Source organism: Plecotus auritus (assembly GCF_963455305.1).
Source record: "Plecotus auritus genome assembly, chromosome: 15".
NCBI lineage: Eukaryota > Metazoa > Chordata > Mammalia > Chiroptera > Vespertilionidae > Plecotus > Plecotus auritus.
The window spans coordinates 2,055,544-2,071,493 of NC_137781.1; the positions used below are offsets into that span (position 1 = coordinate 2,055,544).

General features: G+C 56.8%; 1 protein-coding gene across 1 annotated transcript in view; it reads left to right on the plus strand.

Annotated features, from left to right (window-relative positions):
- Window positions 1–15,166: 15,166 nt before the first annotated feature.
- The window catches only part of IREB2 (iron responsive element binding protein 2), a 41,515-nt gene continuing 40,731 nt past the window's right edge, over window positions 15,167–15,950 (plus strand). The window contains exon 1 of the mRNA XM_080651781.1: window positions 15,167–15,339. Within this exon, the coding sequence (XP_080507907.1) occupies window positions 15,321–15,339 (19 nt within the window). The 5' untranslated portion in view covers window positions 15,167–15,320. The remainder of the gene's footprint in view (window positions 15,340–15,950) is intronic.

Sequence of the window (15,950 nt, forward strand, 5' to 3'; positions counted from 1 at the left end):
CGCGGGCCGGATCCGGCTGTTCTATCCGGTTCTCTTGCTCCCCCCTCCGCTCCTTTACTTTGAATTTATATTAGTTCACACAAACACTCCATCCATGCTTTTGTTCCGGCCCTCCGGTCCAGCTTAAGAACCCATGGTGGCCCTCGAGTCAAAAAGGTTGCCCACCCCTGGTAGGTGATTTGCCCAGGACCACAGAGCTGCTAAGACGGGGAATTCCTCCTGGTTCCTTTCCAGGGAACGCGTGCCCCACACCCATCCCGCTTTTTTCCCAGCGACAGACACCTCGGGCAGCGGCTGGCGTCCTAGGCCTTGAGCAACCCCAGGGAGGGGCTGCCTCTCCCAGCTCAGCATCCGCCGTGTGCCTGTGCATGGCCCCCGGGGAAGCATGAAATCAGACCCTCTTCCCTCCCCTTGGCTCTCCCGTGCACCTTCCAAAATATCCATCAGTCCCTGAGAGCTGCACCAAAGTATGAGGGGCGTACGAGAATGAACGGGGCCCAGCCGGTGTTGCTCAGTGGTTAGAGCGTCAACCTGCGGACTGAAAGGTCCCGGGTTCGATTCCGGTCAAGGGCACGGATCTCGGTGACAGGTTCCTCCCTGGCCCAGGCCCGAATCAGGGCGTGTGCAGGAGGCAACCCATCGATGTGTCTCTCTCTGTCCTTCCCCCTCTCTTCCACACTCTCTCTAAAATCAATGAGAAAATATCTTTGGGTGAGGATTAAAAACAACAAAAAAATGAATGGAGCCTGGCTGGTGTGGTTCAGTGGTTGAGCATCGACCGAGGAACCAGGAGGTCACGGTTTGATTCCCGGTCACGGCACACGCCCGGGTTGTGGGCTCGATCCCCAGTGTGGGGTGTGCAGGAGGCAGCTGGTCCATGATTCTCTCTCATCATTGCTGATATTTCTATCTCTCTCTCTCCTTCTCCCTTCCTCTCTGAAGTCAATCAAACATACAGTAGATTTAAAACAAACAGCCCTAGCTGGTGTGGCCCAGTGGATAGAGCGTCGGCCTGCGGACTGAAGGGTCTGGGGTTGGATTCCGGTCAAGGGCACATGCCTGGATTGCGGGCTTGGTCCCCAGTGGGGGGGGCGTGCAGGAGGCAGCCAATCCGTGATTCCCTCTCATCATGGATGTTTCTATCTCTCTTCCTCTCCCTTCCTCTCTGAAATCAATAAAAATATATTTAAAAAAATAAAACACTTGCCAAAACCGGTGTGGCTCAGTGGATAGAGCGTCGGCCTGCGGACTCAAGGGTCCCGGGTTCGATTCCAGTCAAGGGCATGTACCTTGGTTGCGGGCACATCCCCAGTGGGAGGTGTGCAGGAGGCAGCTGATGGATGTTTCTCTCTCATCGATGTTTCTAGCTCTCTATCCCTCTCCCTTCCTCTCTGTAAAATATCAATAAAATATATTTAAAAAAATAAAAAATAAAACAAACAAACAATAAAAAGAGCCCTAGCTGGTGTGGCTCAGTGGATAGAGCGTCAGCCTGCGGACGGAAGGGTCCCGGGTTCGATTCCGGTCAAGGGCATGGACCTTGGTTGCGGGCACATCCCCAGTGGGGGGTGTGCAGGAGGCAGCTGATGGATGTTTCTCTCTCATCGATGTTTCTAACTCTCTATCCCTCTCCCTTCCTCTCTGTAAAAAAAATCAATAAAATATATATATATTTTAAAAAGAATGAATGGAGCCGAAGCCGGTTTGGCTCAGTGGATGGAGCGTCGGCCTGCGGACTGAAGGGTCCCGGGTTCGATTCCGGTCAAGGGCATGTACCTTGGTTGCGGGCACATCCCCAGTGGGGGGTGTGCAGGAGGCAGCTGATTGATGTTTCTCTTTCATCGATGTTTCTGGCTCTCTGTCCCTCTCCCTTCCTCTCTGTAAAAATCAATAAAATATATTTAAAAAAAAAAAAAGAATGAATGGAGGGTGAGTCTTCCCGACCTCTCTCTCTACATTACATATTTCTCACAGGCAGCATCTGTATGTGATACTTCATGCAGCCCCCCACCCCCCGCCCCCCCTCCGCCCCCCGCCCTGCGCCCTAGTACCTGCCTCTGTTGTAAGAGGTGACCAGCTCCATTTCCAGCTCAAAGCTGTGTAATCGCCCGTTCCTGCCCAATCCCCCGTTGTACCCACAGCCTCCACCCTGACGGCTGGGGGTGCCAGAGCAGGTGCACCCAGAGGGCGGGGCCCACGTCCCCAGGAGAGGATGGGAGGGGCTGCCACAGACCTTCCTGGGCTCAGTCACCTCCCCCAGAGCAGCAAAGAGCAGTTGGGGCGTCCGCGGGCTGACAGCTGAGCAGGGCGGCAGCCCCCGCTGAGCCTCACGGCTTGCTTCTCGCATAATGAGCCTCTGGAATCCGGGCCGTGGTTACGAGCCCACAGGGGAGGGACCACCTACCGGTGCTGGAACCTTTCGCTGCCGCATCACGTGGCTGCTCCGTGGATGTCGGGCTCACGCGCTGAGATGAGAAAAGAGGAGACACACACACACGGGCTCCCCCACGGCACCATTCAGAAGGGCAGGGCCGGAAGGTTCTGGGGTGGAGGTGGGGACAGTGGAGGGTGACCCTAGGGCGGGGGTGGGGGACCTCCGGACCGGGGGCCGCACGAAACTCGAGAAATCGTTGGGTCTGGCCCTGCCGAGGCGCGAGGGGTGAGTTGATGAAATGTTTCAGTGCATGTAGCGGGCTGGTTTTTATTTTATTTACTAGAGGCCCGGTGCACGAAAATCCGTGCATTTGGCGGGGAGCGGGGTGGGGGGGGTCCCTCAGGCCCTCTCGAAGTCTGCGACCCCTCGGGGGATGTCTGACTGCTGGTTTAGGCCCTGTGGAATCAGGCCTAAACCGGCAGTCAGACATCCCTCTCGCAATCCGGGACCACTGGCTCCTAACTGCTCACCTGCCTGCTGGCCTGATTGCCTCTAACCACTCTGCCTGCCTCACTCTGCCTGCCTATCTGATCACCCCTACCCTCTCTGCCTGCCGGCCTGATCACCCCTATCTGCTCTCCCCTGCCGGCCTGATCTCCCCTAACTGCTCTCCCCTGCCGGCCTGATCGCCCCTAACTGCTCTCCCCTGCCGGCCTGATCACCCCTATCTGCTCTCCCCTGCCGGCCTGATCTCCCCTAACTGCTCTCCCCTGCCGGAGTGATTGCCCCTAACCGCCTCTGCCTCGGCCCCCTGCCACGGTGGCTTTGTTTGTCTGGAAAGATGTCCCATCTAATTAGCATATTACCCTTTTATTAGTATAGATTTTATTTTTTAATTAATTAATTAATTTTGTTCACCCTCATCCGAGGATATCTTTCCATTGATTTTTAGAGAGAGTGGAAGAAAGAGGGAAAGACAGAGAGAAACATCGATGTGAGAGAGACACATCGATGGGTTGCCTCCTGCATGCGCCCCGACCAGGGCCCTGGGCCAGGGAGGAGCCCGCAACCCGGGCATGTGCCCTTGACTGGGAGTGAAACCGTGACCTCCTGGTTCATAGGTCGATGCTCAGCCACACTCTGGGGAATCCACGCTCTTCACTGACAGTGGAGGCATCTGTGGCTCAGAGAGGTTGAGCCACGTGCCCGAGGTCACACAGCTGTGAACTGACAGCGTGCGGGGCTCGGGGAGACACAGGGGGGCAGGAGCTGTCTCTCCCGGGTTGGGGAGAACTTTGGAAACGAGGGCCAGGAAGAAGGAGGACATTGCGTCTCCGAGGCCAACGATCCTTCGTCACAGACTCTGAGGCTCAGCCAAGATCCCGGGGGTGGTTGGGTCCCACACACACCTGAGCCCCAGCCCCGGTCTGAGGGGGCCGGGTCTGCAGGACACACGGACACAGATGAGCATTGCGATGTGGGCCACGCGGTCCCGGTTCCCGACGCCGGCGAGGGCTGTCCTGGGTCCTCGCGATGAATCCAGGCCATTCCCAGAAAACGTCTCCCGGAAACGGAATGGCTTCGCCGAGCTGCACGCACGGCCGACCTAGACGTGATGCATAAAGCAGATTTATCTATTTTTTATTTTTTTTATTTCTATATATTTTATTGATTTTTTACAGAGAGGAAGGGAGAGGGATAGAGAGTTAGAAACATCGATGAGAGAGAAACATCGATCAGCTGCCTCCTGCACACCTCCCACTGGGGATGTGCCCGCAACCAAGGTACATGCCCTTGATGGGAATCGAACCTGGGACCCTTCAGTCTGCATGCTGACACTCTATCCAATGAGCCAAACCGGTTAGGGCAATTTTTTAAAAAAAATATATTTTATTGGTTTCAGAGAGGAAGGGAGAGGGAGAGGGAGAGAAACATCAATGATGAGAGAGAACCACGCATCGGCTGCCTCCTGCATGCCTCCTACTGGGGATCGAGCCTCCAACACGGGCGCGTGCCCTTGACGGGAATCGAACCCGGGACCCTTCAGTCCTCAGGCCGACGCTCTATCTATCCACTGAGCCACAACGGCCAGGGCCATAAAGCAGATTTAAAGGCAGCGAGACAGATAGCCCGAGGGCACGGTTCTTATTCCGCAGGAGACAGGGGGAGCCCCTGGGACCCGGGGCGGGGGGTCCCCAGCCCTCCAGGAAGTCGAGCTGACTTAAGGGAAAAGCAGCTCAGGGTGGCCGGGAGCAGGTGAGGAAGCTGCAGGAGGATCCTGAGATGCTGAGACAGGAGGCTGGACCGGGCCCGGCATCACACCTGCCCTCGTTCTTCCCAGGGCCGCAGACCAGCAGTCAGTTCCCGGAGAGGAGGCGGCCTCAGATGCGAAGGCAGGTGAGAAAGGCTTTATTTGCTTGGCCGTCGGCCAGCGTGGCTCAGTGGTGGAGCGTCGACCTAGGAACCAGGAGGGACCCCACGGGTGCACAAATTCGTGCACCGGGCCTCTAATTTTAAAATAAAAGGTTTTTAAGCCCGGCCAGTGTGGCTCAGTGGTTGAGCTTCAACCTATGACCCAGGAGGTCAGGGTTCGATTCCCGCTCAGGGCACATGCCCGGGTTGCAGGCTCCATCCCTAGTAGGGGGCGTGCAGGAGGCAGCCGATCCATGATTCTCTCTCATCATGGATCCTTCTCTCTCTCTCTCTCCCTCTCCCTTCCTCTCTGAAATCAATAAAAAGAAATATATTTTTTAAATGTTTCTATTGCCCAACTGGTGTGGCTCAGTGGATAGAGCGTCGGCCTGCGGACTGAAGGGTCCCGGATTCGATTCCGGTCAAGGGCATGTACCTTGGTTGCGGGCACATCCTCAGTAGGGGGTGTGCAGGAGGCAGCGGATGGATGTTTCTCTCTCATCGATGTTTCTAACTCTTTCTCCCTCTCCCTTCCTCTCTGTGAAAAATCAATAAAATATATATATATTTTTTTTAAATATATTTTTTTACAGAGAGGAAGGGAGAGGGATAGAGAGTTAGAAACATCGATGAGAGAAAAACATCCATCAGCTGCCTTCTGCACACCCCCACCTGGGGATGTGCCCGCAACCAAGGTACATGCCCTTGACCGGAATCGAACCCAGGACCCTTCAGTCCGCAGGCCGACGCTCTATCCACCGAGCCAAACCAGTTAGGGCTATTTTTAAAAAAATGTTTCTACTGATCCGAGGCGTCTGTTCCCCGGGGAGGGGGTTGGACCGAGCCTGTGAGTAAACACACCCGCCCTGTGTGTCTCCGAGGAAAGGGTGGGCGTCACTGTGCCTGTGAGACCAGCCACGTTTGACCACCAACATCTCACGGAGGTCGACACCCTGATGAATGGCTTGTAAGCGCGAAGGGGCTGCCTTCACCTGAGCCCGTGAATACAAGCCCCTCTTACTAATAAAACCAAGCCGTCACCACAGTCAAGGCCGAGCTGCCGGAGGGGGCGGGGGGTGGCGTGTACAAGTGGCCTGAAGCGGCCCCAGGGTCCCCGTGGAGGTGTCTTGGCAAAGGAATCATGCTGAGCCGGGAGGTCCGCCCTCCTTCCAGGAATCTCCGTGTGTGGGCAGGTGTGAAGCAGGGGCTGGAGCAGCAGCTCGGGGACCTCCCCCGTCCCCCCCCCCCCGACACCCGCCAGCCCCCCCCAACCCCGCCCCCTGCCCCCTGTCCCCCGCTGCGTGTCCAGGTGGGCAGGGCCGATGCGAGATGGTCTGTGTCTCTGTCCACCTGGGGAGGCGCCAGGGTCGGCCCAGCAAGGTCACGGCAGGGGGTGAGGTCAGCATGTTTTGGGGGAGCCATCTGTGCTGGGACCGCCTCCTGCTCCCCAGCCTCTCAGAGGCTCCGTGCTCACCTGCTCTGTCCCCGTCTCGCACCTGCTCCCTCCTGAGTCCCAGCTTTCAGGGCGTTGGGAACGCACAGCGGCAGCCCGGCCGGCGTGGCTCAGTGGTTAGAGTCGACCTTGAACTAGGAGGTCAGGGTTTGATTCCCGGTTGGGGCACATGCCCGGGTTGCAGGCTTGAGTCCCAGTGGGGGGCGGGCAGGAGGCAGCTGATCCATGATTCTCTCTCATCATGGATGTTTCTCTCTCTCTCTCTCTCTCTCCCTCCCTCTCCCTTCTTCTCTGAAATCAATACAAATAAATATACACTGAGTGGCCAGATTATGATGATATCTGAACGCATAATAATCTGACCACTCAGTGTATATCCTATAGAATAAAAGGCTAATATGCAAATGGTCCCCTCGACCAGGAGTTCGACCAGCAGGCAGGCCGGCCAACCGCCCATGTCCCCTCCCCCTGGCCAGGCTGGCCGGACCACACCCATGCACGAATTCATGCACCGGGCCTCTAATATATATATATATATATATATACACACACACACACACACACACACTGAGTGGCCAGATTACTATGCGTTCAGGGATCATAATAATCTGGCCACTCAGCGTATATTTTTAAAAAGTACCTACAAGGGCCCTAACCGGTGTGGCTCAGTGGATAGAGCATGGGCCTGAGGACTGAAGGGTCCCGGGTTCGACTCCGGTCAAGGGCATGGACCTTGTAACAGTAGGGAGTGTGCAGGAGGCAGCTGATGGATGTTTCTCTCTCATCGATGTTTCTAACTCTCTATCCCTCTCCCTTCCTCTCTGTAAAAAATCAATAAAATATTTAAAAAAAAAAAAGAAAGAAAGAAACTCAAGCATCAAGACAGAGAGGTGGGGAGGGGAGGGATTCTTGCTGGTGTCATGAGGTTAAAGCCTTTTTAAAATATAAATATTTTTACTGATTTCAGAGAGGAAGGGAGAGGGAGAGAGAGAGAAACATCCATGATGAGAGAGCATCGTGGATCGGCTGCCTCCCGCACGCCCCCCACTGGGAATCGAGCCCACAACCCGGGCGTGTGCCCTGACCGGGAATCGACCCGTGACCTCCTGGCTCCTAGGTCGACACTCAACCCCTGAGCCTCACTGGCCGGGCCATGTTCGAGTCTGAAGGCTGTGTGACCTTGTGTGACCTTGTGCCAGATGCTGGACCGGCGGTCTCCTTCTCCCGCCCTGATAGGCGCGCCCCCTCCCCTCCCAGTGTCTGCGGGGACCTGGCGGGGGTCCGGACTCTCCCACCCCTCACTCTGCAGAATCTGGTTCTCATTGCCGTCCTCTTTCGGGGCCTCTGAGTGAGTTCCGGCGCCCTCTCTTCAGGGATAAGTACTTCCACCTGCCTCAGCTATGTGTTCCCGGGGACACGGGGGGAGGTGGGGGGCGGGAGGGGGGACGGGGAAAGCCTCCCCCCCCCCCCCCCGCCCCGTCAGCGCCTGGCCACCTCGCATGTGCTGGGAAGTGCTTGAAATGTGGGCCTTTTCCCTCCCCACCACCTTCTCCTCCCCACCTCCCCCTGATCCTCCTCCTCCTCCTCCCACTCCCCCCCACCCCACCACCTCCCCAGGCTCAGGCCTGGACGCTCCCAGTGCCACGTGGCCAGGGGGTGCCCTCCCCATGCTGCTGCTGCTGCCTCTGATGAGCAGTGAAAGACTGGGGTCCAGACCCTGTGGGGCTGTTTGCTGCCCCCGCTCCCACTCAGGCCACGAAGTCAGCACCTCCTCTTTGCACAGGGGCCCTGAGACGGGAGAGTTCACCTGAGTCCCACAGCAGCTGGCGGCAGGGGCAGGGCTGGGACGAGAGGCCTGGAGGGAGGTCTGAGTCCTGGCCCCGCAAGTCTGATATGAAGGCAGGCCCAGGAGGAGGACGGCTGTGGCTCACTCCTGTGCTCTGCGTCCCCACCCCCGGAGCGGAGACCAGAACCGCCTCACAGCATCACACAGGACAATGCTGGCCTGGGCTTGAAGTCTGGAAGCCCACCTGTAGCACCCGGCTGGCTGGCGTGGCTCAGCGGCTGAGCGTCCACCTAGGAACCAGGAGGTCAGGGCACATGCCCTGGTGGCGGGCTCCATCCCCAGTGTGGGGCATGCAGGAGGCAGCCGATCCGTGATTCTTTCATCGTTGATGTTTCTGAAATCAATAAAAAACATATTTAGAGCCCTAACCGGTGTGGCTCAGTGGATAGAGCGTCGGCCTGCGGACTGAAGGGTCCCGGGTTCGATTCCGGTCAAGGGCATGTACCTTGGTTGCGGGCACATCCCCAGAAGGGGGTGTGCAGGAGGCAGCTGATCGATGTTTCTCTCTCATCGATGTTTCTAACTCTCTCTCCGTCTCCCCTCCTCTCTGTAAAAAAGTCAATAAAATATGTAAAAAAAAAACGTATTTAAAAAAGCAAACACAAAATGCCTTGAGGGGACCTAGGTGATGACTGCGGGAGGGGGGGCTTTGTAGGGGAATGGGGGCCATGAGTGTAAGGTAAATGCTGGGTGGACAGGACCCTTTCTGCTTGTGGGACCCTGAACTGTCCCCACCCTTGAAGCCCAGGATTGAGATGGAGCCTCAGTGGGAAAGGAGAGAGTCCGAATCAGAACCGCACTGGGGTCAGAACCGCCCTGGGGTCAAAGGAAGTTACCCCTCAATAACACTGACTTAAAAAAAAAAAAAAAGTTGCCCTGGCTGGTGTGGCTCACTGGATAGAGCGTCGGCCTGCGGACCGAAGGGTCCCGGGTTCGATTCTGGTCATGGGCACGTGCCTGGGTTACGGGCTTGATCCCCAGTGGGGGGCGTGCAGGAGGCAGCCGATCCATGATGCTCTCTCCTCAAGGATGTTTCTCTCTCTCTCCCTCTCCCTTCCTCTCTGCCATCAATAAAAATCTATTTTAACCAAAAAAAAAAAGTTTATCAATTTTCTTTTTAAATCCTCACCCAAGGATATTTTTTCCACTGATTTTTTTAGAGAGAGTGGAAGGGAGAGGGAGAGACAGAGAGAAACACCGATGTGAGAGAGAGAGACATGGACCTGTTGCCCCTCGCACGCCCGCCCCCCGACCAGGGCCGGGAGCCTGCGACCAAGGGGCGGGCCCTTGACCGGAATCGAACCCGGGACCCTTCAGTCCCCAGGCCGATGCTCTATCCACTGAGCCAGGCCAGCGAGGGCTTGCTTCTCCCCTTTATTCACTGTGACTGCTCTTTCTGTCTGGGTCCCCCTTCACCGCTCGCCCGGCCCTTTGTGGGGGGCGCCAACACCCCCATCCCACCCCAGCAGCTTGTGGGAGCGAAATGCAGAGTGACCGGGATCTTCCTTTGAAGCCCCGACCTGTCTGACGGCCAGGCCTCCCCCCCTCCTCCCTCACTCCCCCCAGATCCAGGTGGACTTGATCCCACCCCAGCCCCCTGTGGTCCCCCCCCTCCGCTTCCTGCCCCCCCGCTGCCCCAGCCACCTCTCAAGTGTGGTTTGGGTTTAGCTCACACCTCTAGGTCTGGCCTTGTAGCGTCCCCGACCACACACCTTGGCAGAGTGGAGGGGGCGATTCAGACAGGGTCTCACTAGTGCTAGCAACAGTAATGTGTGTTTTTTCCCAAAAAAACTTTTATTTTTTTATGTATTCATTTATTTTAAAGCCCACAGTCTTTTAAAAAAAAAAATATATATATATATATATATTTTTATTGATTTCAGAGAGGAAGGGAGAGGGAGAAAGAGAGAAACATCCATGAGGAGAGAGAATCATGGATCGGCTGCCTCCTGCACGCCCCACGCTGGGGATGGAGCTCGCCACCCAGGCATGTGCCCTGACCGGGAATTGAATCTTGACCTCCTGGGTCATAGGTTGAAGCTCAACCACTGAGCCACACTGGCCGGGCTTAAAAACCTTTTATTTTAAAATTAGAGGCCTGCCCTGACCGGTGTGGCTCAGTGGATAGAGCGTCGGCCTGCGGTCTGAAAGGTCCCAGGTTCGATTCCGGTCAAGGGCATGCACTTTGGTTGCGGGCACATCCCCAGTAGGAGGTGTGCAGGAGGCAGCTGATGGATGTTTCTCTCTCATCGATGTTTCTAACTCTCTATCCCTCTCTCTTCCTCTCTCTAAAAAATCAATAAAATACATTTGTTAAAAAAAATAAAAAATAAAATTAGAAGCCTGGTGCATGAATTCATGCACCAGTGGGGTCCCTCCACCTGGCCTGTGGGATTGGGCCGAAACCGGCTCTCTGACATCCCCCGGATTGCGAGAGGGCGCGGGCCAGGCCGAGGGACCCCACCGGTGCACGATCGGGGGCCGGGGAGGGACACAAGAGGTTGGCCAGTGGGGAGGGACCGCGGGAGGGCTCCAAGGTGTGTCCGGCCCATCTAGCTCAGTCTCCATTGCACGGACCCCAGCAGCAAGCTAACCTACGGGTTGGAGCATCTGCCCCCTGGTGGTCAGGGCACGTCATTGCGAGTGGTTGAGCGGCCTCAGCATATCATTAGCATAGTACCGAGGTCGGCAAACTGCGGCTCGCGAGCCACATGCGGCTCTTTGGCCCCTTGAGTGTGGCTCTTTCACAAAATACCACGGCCTAGCCGAAACCGGTTTGGCTCAGTGGATAGAGCGTCAGCCTGCGGACAGAAGAGTCCCGGGTTCGATTCTGGTCAAGGGCATGTACCTTGGTTGCGGGCACATCCCCAGTGGGAGGTGTGCAGGAGGCAGCTGATCGGTGTTTCTCTCTCATCGTTGTTTCTAGCTCTCTATCCCTCTCCCTTCCTCTCTGTAAAATATCAATAAAATATATTTTAAAAAAATACCACGGCCTGGGCGAGTCTATTTTGAAGAAGTGGCTTTAGAAGAAGTTTAAGTTTAAAAATTTTGGCTCTCCAAAGAGATTTCCATCGTTGTCCTGTTGATATTTGGCTCTGTGGACTGATGAGTTTGCCGACCACTGGCATAGTACACTTTGTTTTTTGTTGTTGTTGTTGTTTTAATTTTATTGATTTTTTACAGAGAGGAAGGGAGAGGTATAGAGTTAGAAACATCGATCAGCTGCCTCCTGCACACCTCCTACTGGGGATGTGCCCGCAACCAAGGTACATGCCCTTGACCGGAATCGAACCCGGGACCCTTCAGTCCACAGGCCAATGCTCTATCCATTGAGCCAAACTGGTTAGGGCCATACATAGTACACTTTGATTGATTGAACAGCTGACTGCTCGCCTGGACCTTAGCATATTAGGCTTTTATTATATAGGATCCTTATAGACTCAGGGAAACTTGCAAACACAATACAGAGAGGTTCTTTGTACCCACCTTCCTCCCGTGGGGACCTTTCACGTAGCAGCAGCGCGCTTTCCCAACGTGTGTTTGGTACTTGTGGACATGTGGGCTGGGATCTAGCGTAAAGGGATGTGGGGGGCCAACCCTGTCATCGCTCGGAAACCTTCTCCCCCGGCTCCTGGAAAGGTCTAGTCCCTCTTTTCCCCAGGACTTGGCTCATGCATCGCTCCAGAAAGGAGGCTGCCTCAGCCAGGGACTCGGGCTGGCCTAAGCCACGTGGAATTTACTGCGGGGGGGGGGGGGGGGGACACTGGGCTGCACCCACATCTGTGGGAAGGCTGGGGAACAGAGCCAGAGCCAGAACAAGGGCCAGGACGTCAGAACCCCCGGCCAGCCCCGAGGAGAGGGTGCTGAGCTGGTAAGGAACCCACTGCTCTTTTTTTTTTTTTTTTTTTTTAATATATTTTATTGATTTTTTACAGAGAGGAAGGAAGAGGGATAGATAGTCAGAAACATCGATGAGAGAGAAACATCGATCAGCTGCCTCCTGCACACTCCCTACTGGGGATGTGACCGCAACCAAGTTACGTGCCCTTGACCGGAATCGAACCTGGGACCTTGCAGTCCGCAGGCAGACACTCTATCCACTGAGCCAAACCGGTTTTGGCTGCTCTTTTAAAAAAAAAAAAAATGTTTTTTTATTGATTTGAGAGCGAGAGAGGGAAAGGGGGAGAAACATCAATGATGAGCAAGAAAATCACAGATCGGCTGCCTCCTGGAGGCCCCCCACTGGAGATGGAGCCTGCACCCCGGGCATGTACTCTGACCGGGAATCGAACCGGGGACCTACGGGTGCACGGGACGATGCTCAACCGGCTGAGCCGCACCGGCCAGGGCCCCGGTGCTTTGTAGTTTTGTTTCGTTTTCCTGTGCTTTGCCGTCCCTCGGCGAAGCTTTTCCACATCCCGCAGCCAGAATGGCGTTCTCTTCCTCTGCCCCACGCGGGCAGCCCTCCCCAGCTGGACTGTTTGTTTCCTAGGGGGGGCGGGGGCGGGGGGTCAAGTTCTCGGGCCTGTGTCACCCCCATCACGGTGACTCAACATAGGAAACCAACAAGGGTTATGAACAAGTCCGTTCTGGTGCCAGAGGCGGTTCATTTATTTTCCCCGGTTCTTTGATGTTCCTGCATTGCCCACAGGAGGGGGGAACCCCCTCTTTTCTCATTTGCGGCTCCTCTGCTGTATGGGAGTGTCAGAGCAGCCGGGGAGCAAGTGATTTAGGCTTTTACAATCTCCGGCCACGCTTCTACGGAGCCCACGGAACTTGCAAATAACAGCTACAGGAGGTTGTAATCAGCATGAACTGGGTGGAGGGGGCGGGGGTAGAGAAAGGCATTCGACCTAGAGGTGCCCTTTCTTGAAAACGTGGGATCAGGCCCTACCCGGTGTGGCTCAGTGGATAGAGCCTCGGCCTGCGGAGGGAAGGGTCCTGGGTTCCATTCCCCATCTGGGGCACATGCCTGGGGTGTGGACTGGATCCCCAGTAAGGGGGCGTGCAGGAGGCAGCTGATCCATGATTCTCATCATTGATGTTCCTATCTGAAATCAATAAAATAAAAATATATATATTTTAAAATATATTTTATTGATTTTTTACAGAGAGGAAAGGAGAGGGATAGAGTTAGAAACAACGATGAGAGAGAAACATCCATCAGCTGCCTCCTGCACACCCCCACCTGGGGATGTGCCCGCAACCAAGGTCCATGCCCTTGACCGGAATCGAACCTGGGACCCTTGACTCTGCAGGCCGACGCTCTATCCACTGAGCCAAACCGGTTAGGGCTATATATATTTTTAAATATATTTTTACTGATTTTAAAGAGGAAGGGAGAGGGAGAGAGAGAAATATCAATGATGATGAGAGAGAATCATGGATCGGCTGCCTCCTGCACGCCCCCTACTGGGGATGGAGCCTGCAACCCAGGTATGTGCCCTTGACCAGAATCGAACCTGGGACCCTTCAGTCCGCAGGCCGACGCTCTATCCATTGAGCCAAACCGGTTAGGGCAGTGGTCGGCAAACTGTGGCTCGTGAGCCACATGCGGCTCTTTGGCCCCTTGAATGTGGCTCTTCCACAAAATACCACGTGCGGGCGCGCACATACAGTGCGATTGAAACTTTGCAGCCCGTGCGCAGAAGTCGGTTTTCGGCTCTCCAAAGAAATTTCCATCGTTGTCCTGTTGATATTTGGCTCTGTTGACCAATGAGTTTGCCGACCACTGGGTTAGGGCAATAAAAATATATTTTAAATAAAAGTGGGATCAGGGGGAGTGGCCACCTGCCGGCTCCCGGCTCCCGGGTTGGGGTGCAAGGTGCCTCAAGAGAAAGAGGAGAAAAAACTGCAAATACAAGCCTTTTCTGGCCAAGGACCCCGTTATCCCTAAACGCCCTCTGGTGAACGACTCAGCAAACTGTACAAAACGCGTTTCCCATTCATTGGTTTCTCAGCCTCTCGGGAGCTGGGAAGCTGCGGATGGATGGCCGCGGTTGTTATTATTATTTTTTAAATGCATATTTATTGATTTCAGAGAGGAAGGGAGAGGGAAAGAGAGAGAGAGAGAGACATCCATGATGGGTAAGCATCATGCATCGGGCTGCCTCCTGCACGCCCCGCACTGGGGATGGAGCCCACCACCCGGGCAGGTGCCCTGACCGGGAATCGAACCCTGACCTCCTGGTTCCTAGGTGGACGCTCAATCACTCTCTCTCTCTTTCCTTCTCCCTTCCTCTCTGAAATCAATAAGAAATATTTAAAAGCCCAGCCAGGTGTAGCTCAGCGGTTGAGCGTCCACCCAGGAACCAAGAGGTCCCGGGTTCGATTCCCGGCCAAGGGCACATGCCCAGGTGGCGGGCTTGACCCCCAGTCGGGGGCGGGCAGGAGGCGGCTGATCCATGATTCTCTTCTCATCATGGATGTTTCTCTCTCTCTCTCTCTCCCTTCCTCCCTGAAATCAATAAAAATGTATTTTAAAAAATAAATAAACAAGGGGACGGAGCGAGAGGAAGGACGTGGGTGGAGGGAGGCGGGCGTGTGCGGGGAGGGGAAGGGTGGCCGCGGCCTGGCAAGCGCCGCAGGGGCAGCTGCCAGCGGGAGATAAGGCGGAGGGGCGGAGGCGGAGCCCGGGGACCCGCCGCCGGGAGGGAGGGAGCAGGCGGCGGAGACGCCCCGGTTGCAGCGGCGCACCATGCGCGCTCCGTGCGGCGAGCCGAGCGCCCCGGGGCGCGCCCACCCGCCGGCCACCGCGTCCCCGGCGCGCAGGTGGATGCCACGCGGCACAGGCGAACCCGGGCCATCCGTCCCCGGGAAGGACGCGGACTTCCGCTCCGCTCCGCTCCGCACACCCAGCGGAGCTCACAGCCTTAACGGGACACGTGGGGCCGCACTAAGCAACGGGTGGCGAAACCGGCCACGCCGGCGACGCCCGGAACCGAGCCTCCCGGCTGCAGATCGCGCGAGGACACGCCTCCCTCTCGCCCCGCCCCGCCTCTTCCTTTGTTTCCTACGTCTGGAGATATCGCGAGAACTGCGCAGCACATCTCGCGAGCGCGGATTCGGGCCGGCTGGGCTGCTGCTCTCGCGGTGTTTGGACGAGACTGCGCCCTTCCTTCCTCCTGGCCGCTCGGCCGCCTTCTCCCCTTCCCCTCTCGGCCTCCCCTCCTTCCCTTCTAGGCCTCCCCTCCTTCCCCGTGGCCCGTCCCCGCGGGCTAATATGGTCTCCGGCGATGGACGCCCCAAGTGCAGGTCAGTGCCGTTCGCCGCCTGGGGTCGGGCAGCTGCGGGCGCGCGGTCCGGCGCCGGGTCCCTGTGTTCTTCGTCTGGAGTCGCCCGGCCAGCGTGCGGGCCCCTCGGGCTCGGGTCGCTCCCCGAGGCCTCCCTGCGGGCCCCAGTCCGCACCGGGCCCACTCGCGTCCGGGTCCCGCTGGCTCCTAGTCCCGTTAGGGGGTCCGCTCCAGGCTCCTCCCCGCTTCCTCGGCCCAGGAAGCGGCGTGGGAGGCGGTCAAGGCCGGGCGTCGGTGGGCCAGGCCCCCGGGCCACGCACTGCAGCGTTGGGCCTGTTCCTTCGCGGTCCGCGCTCCGTCGGGTCCGTGAGGTTCGGACGGCGCTGCCAGCGGGCCGGGCTGGTCTCCTCCTCGGACCGAGGGCCCGGCCAGGCCGAGGAAGGGGCTGCGCACCCACCGCCGGGAGTCCATTGTGCCTTCCCTCGAGGCCGCCTCCCGCCGCTCCCCGAGGACGTGCGGACCCCCGAGGTGTCCCTGCCTTCGTGGTTCAGTCTCAATTCGTGCAAAATCCGGAAGATCGCACGCGTCCTCATTTAGGGAGAATCGGCCCATTTACCGGGAGGTTTTGTTAAC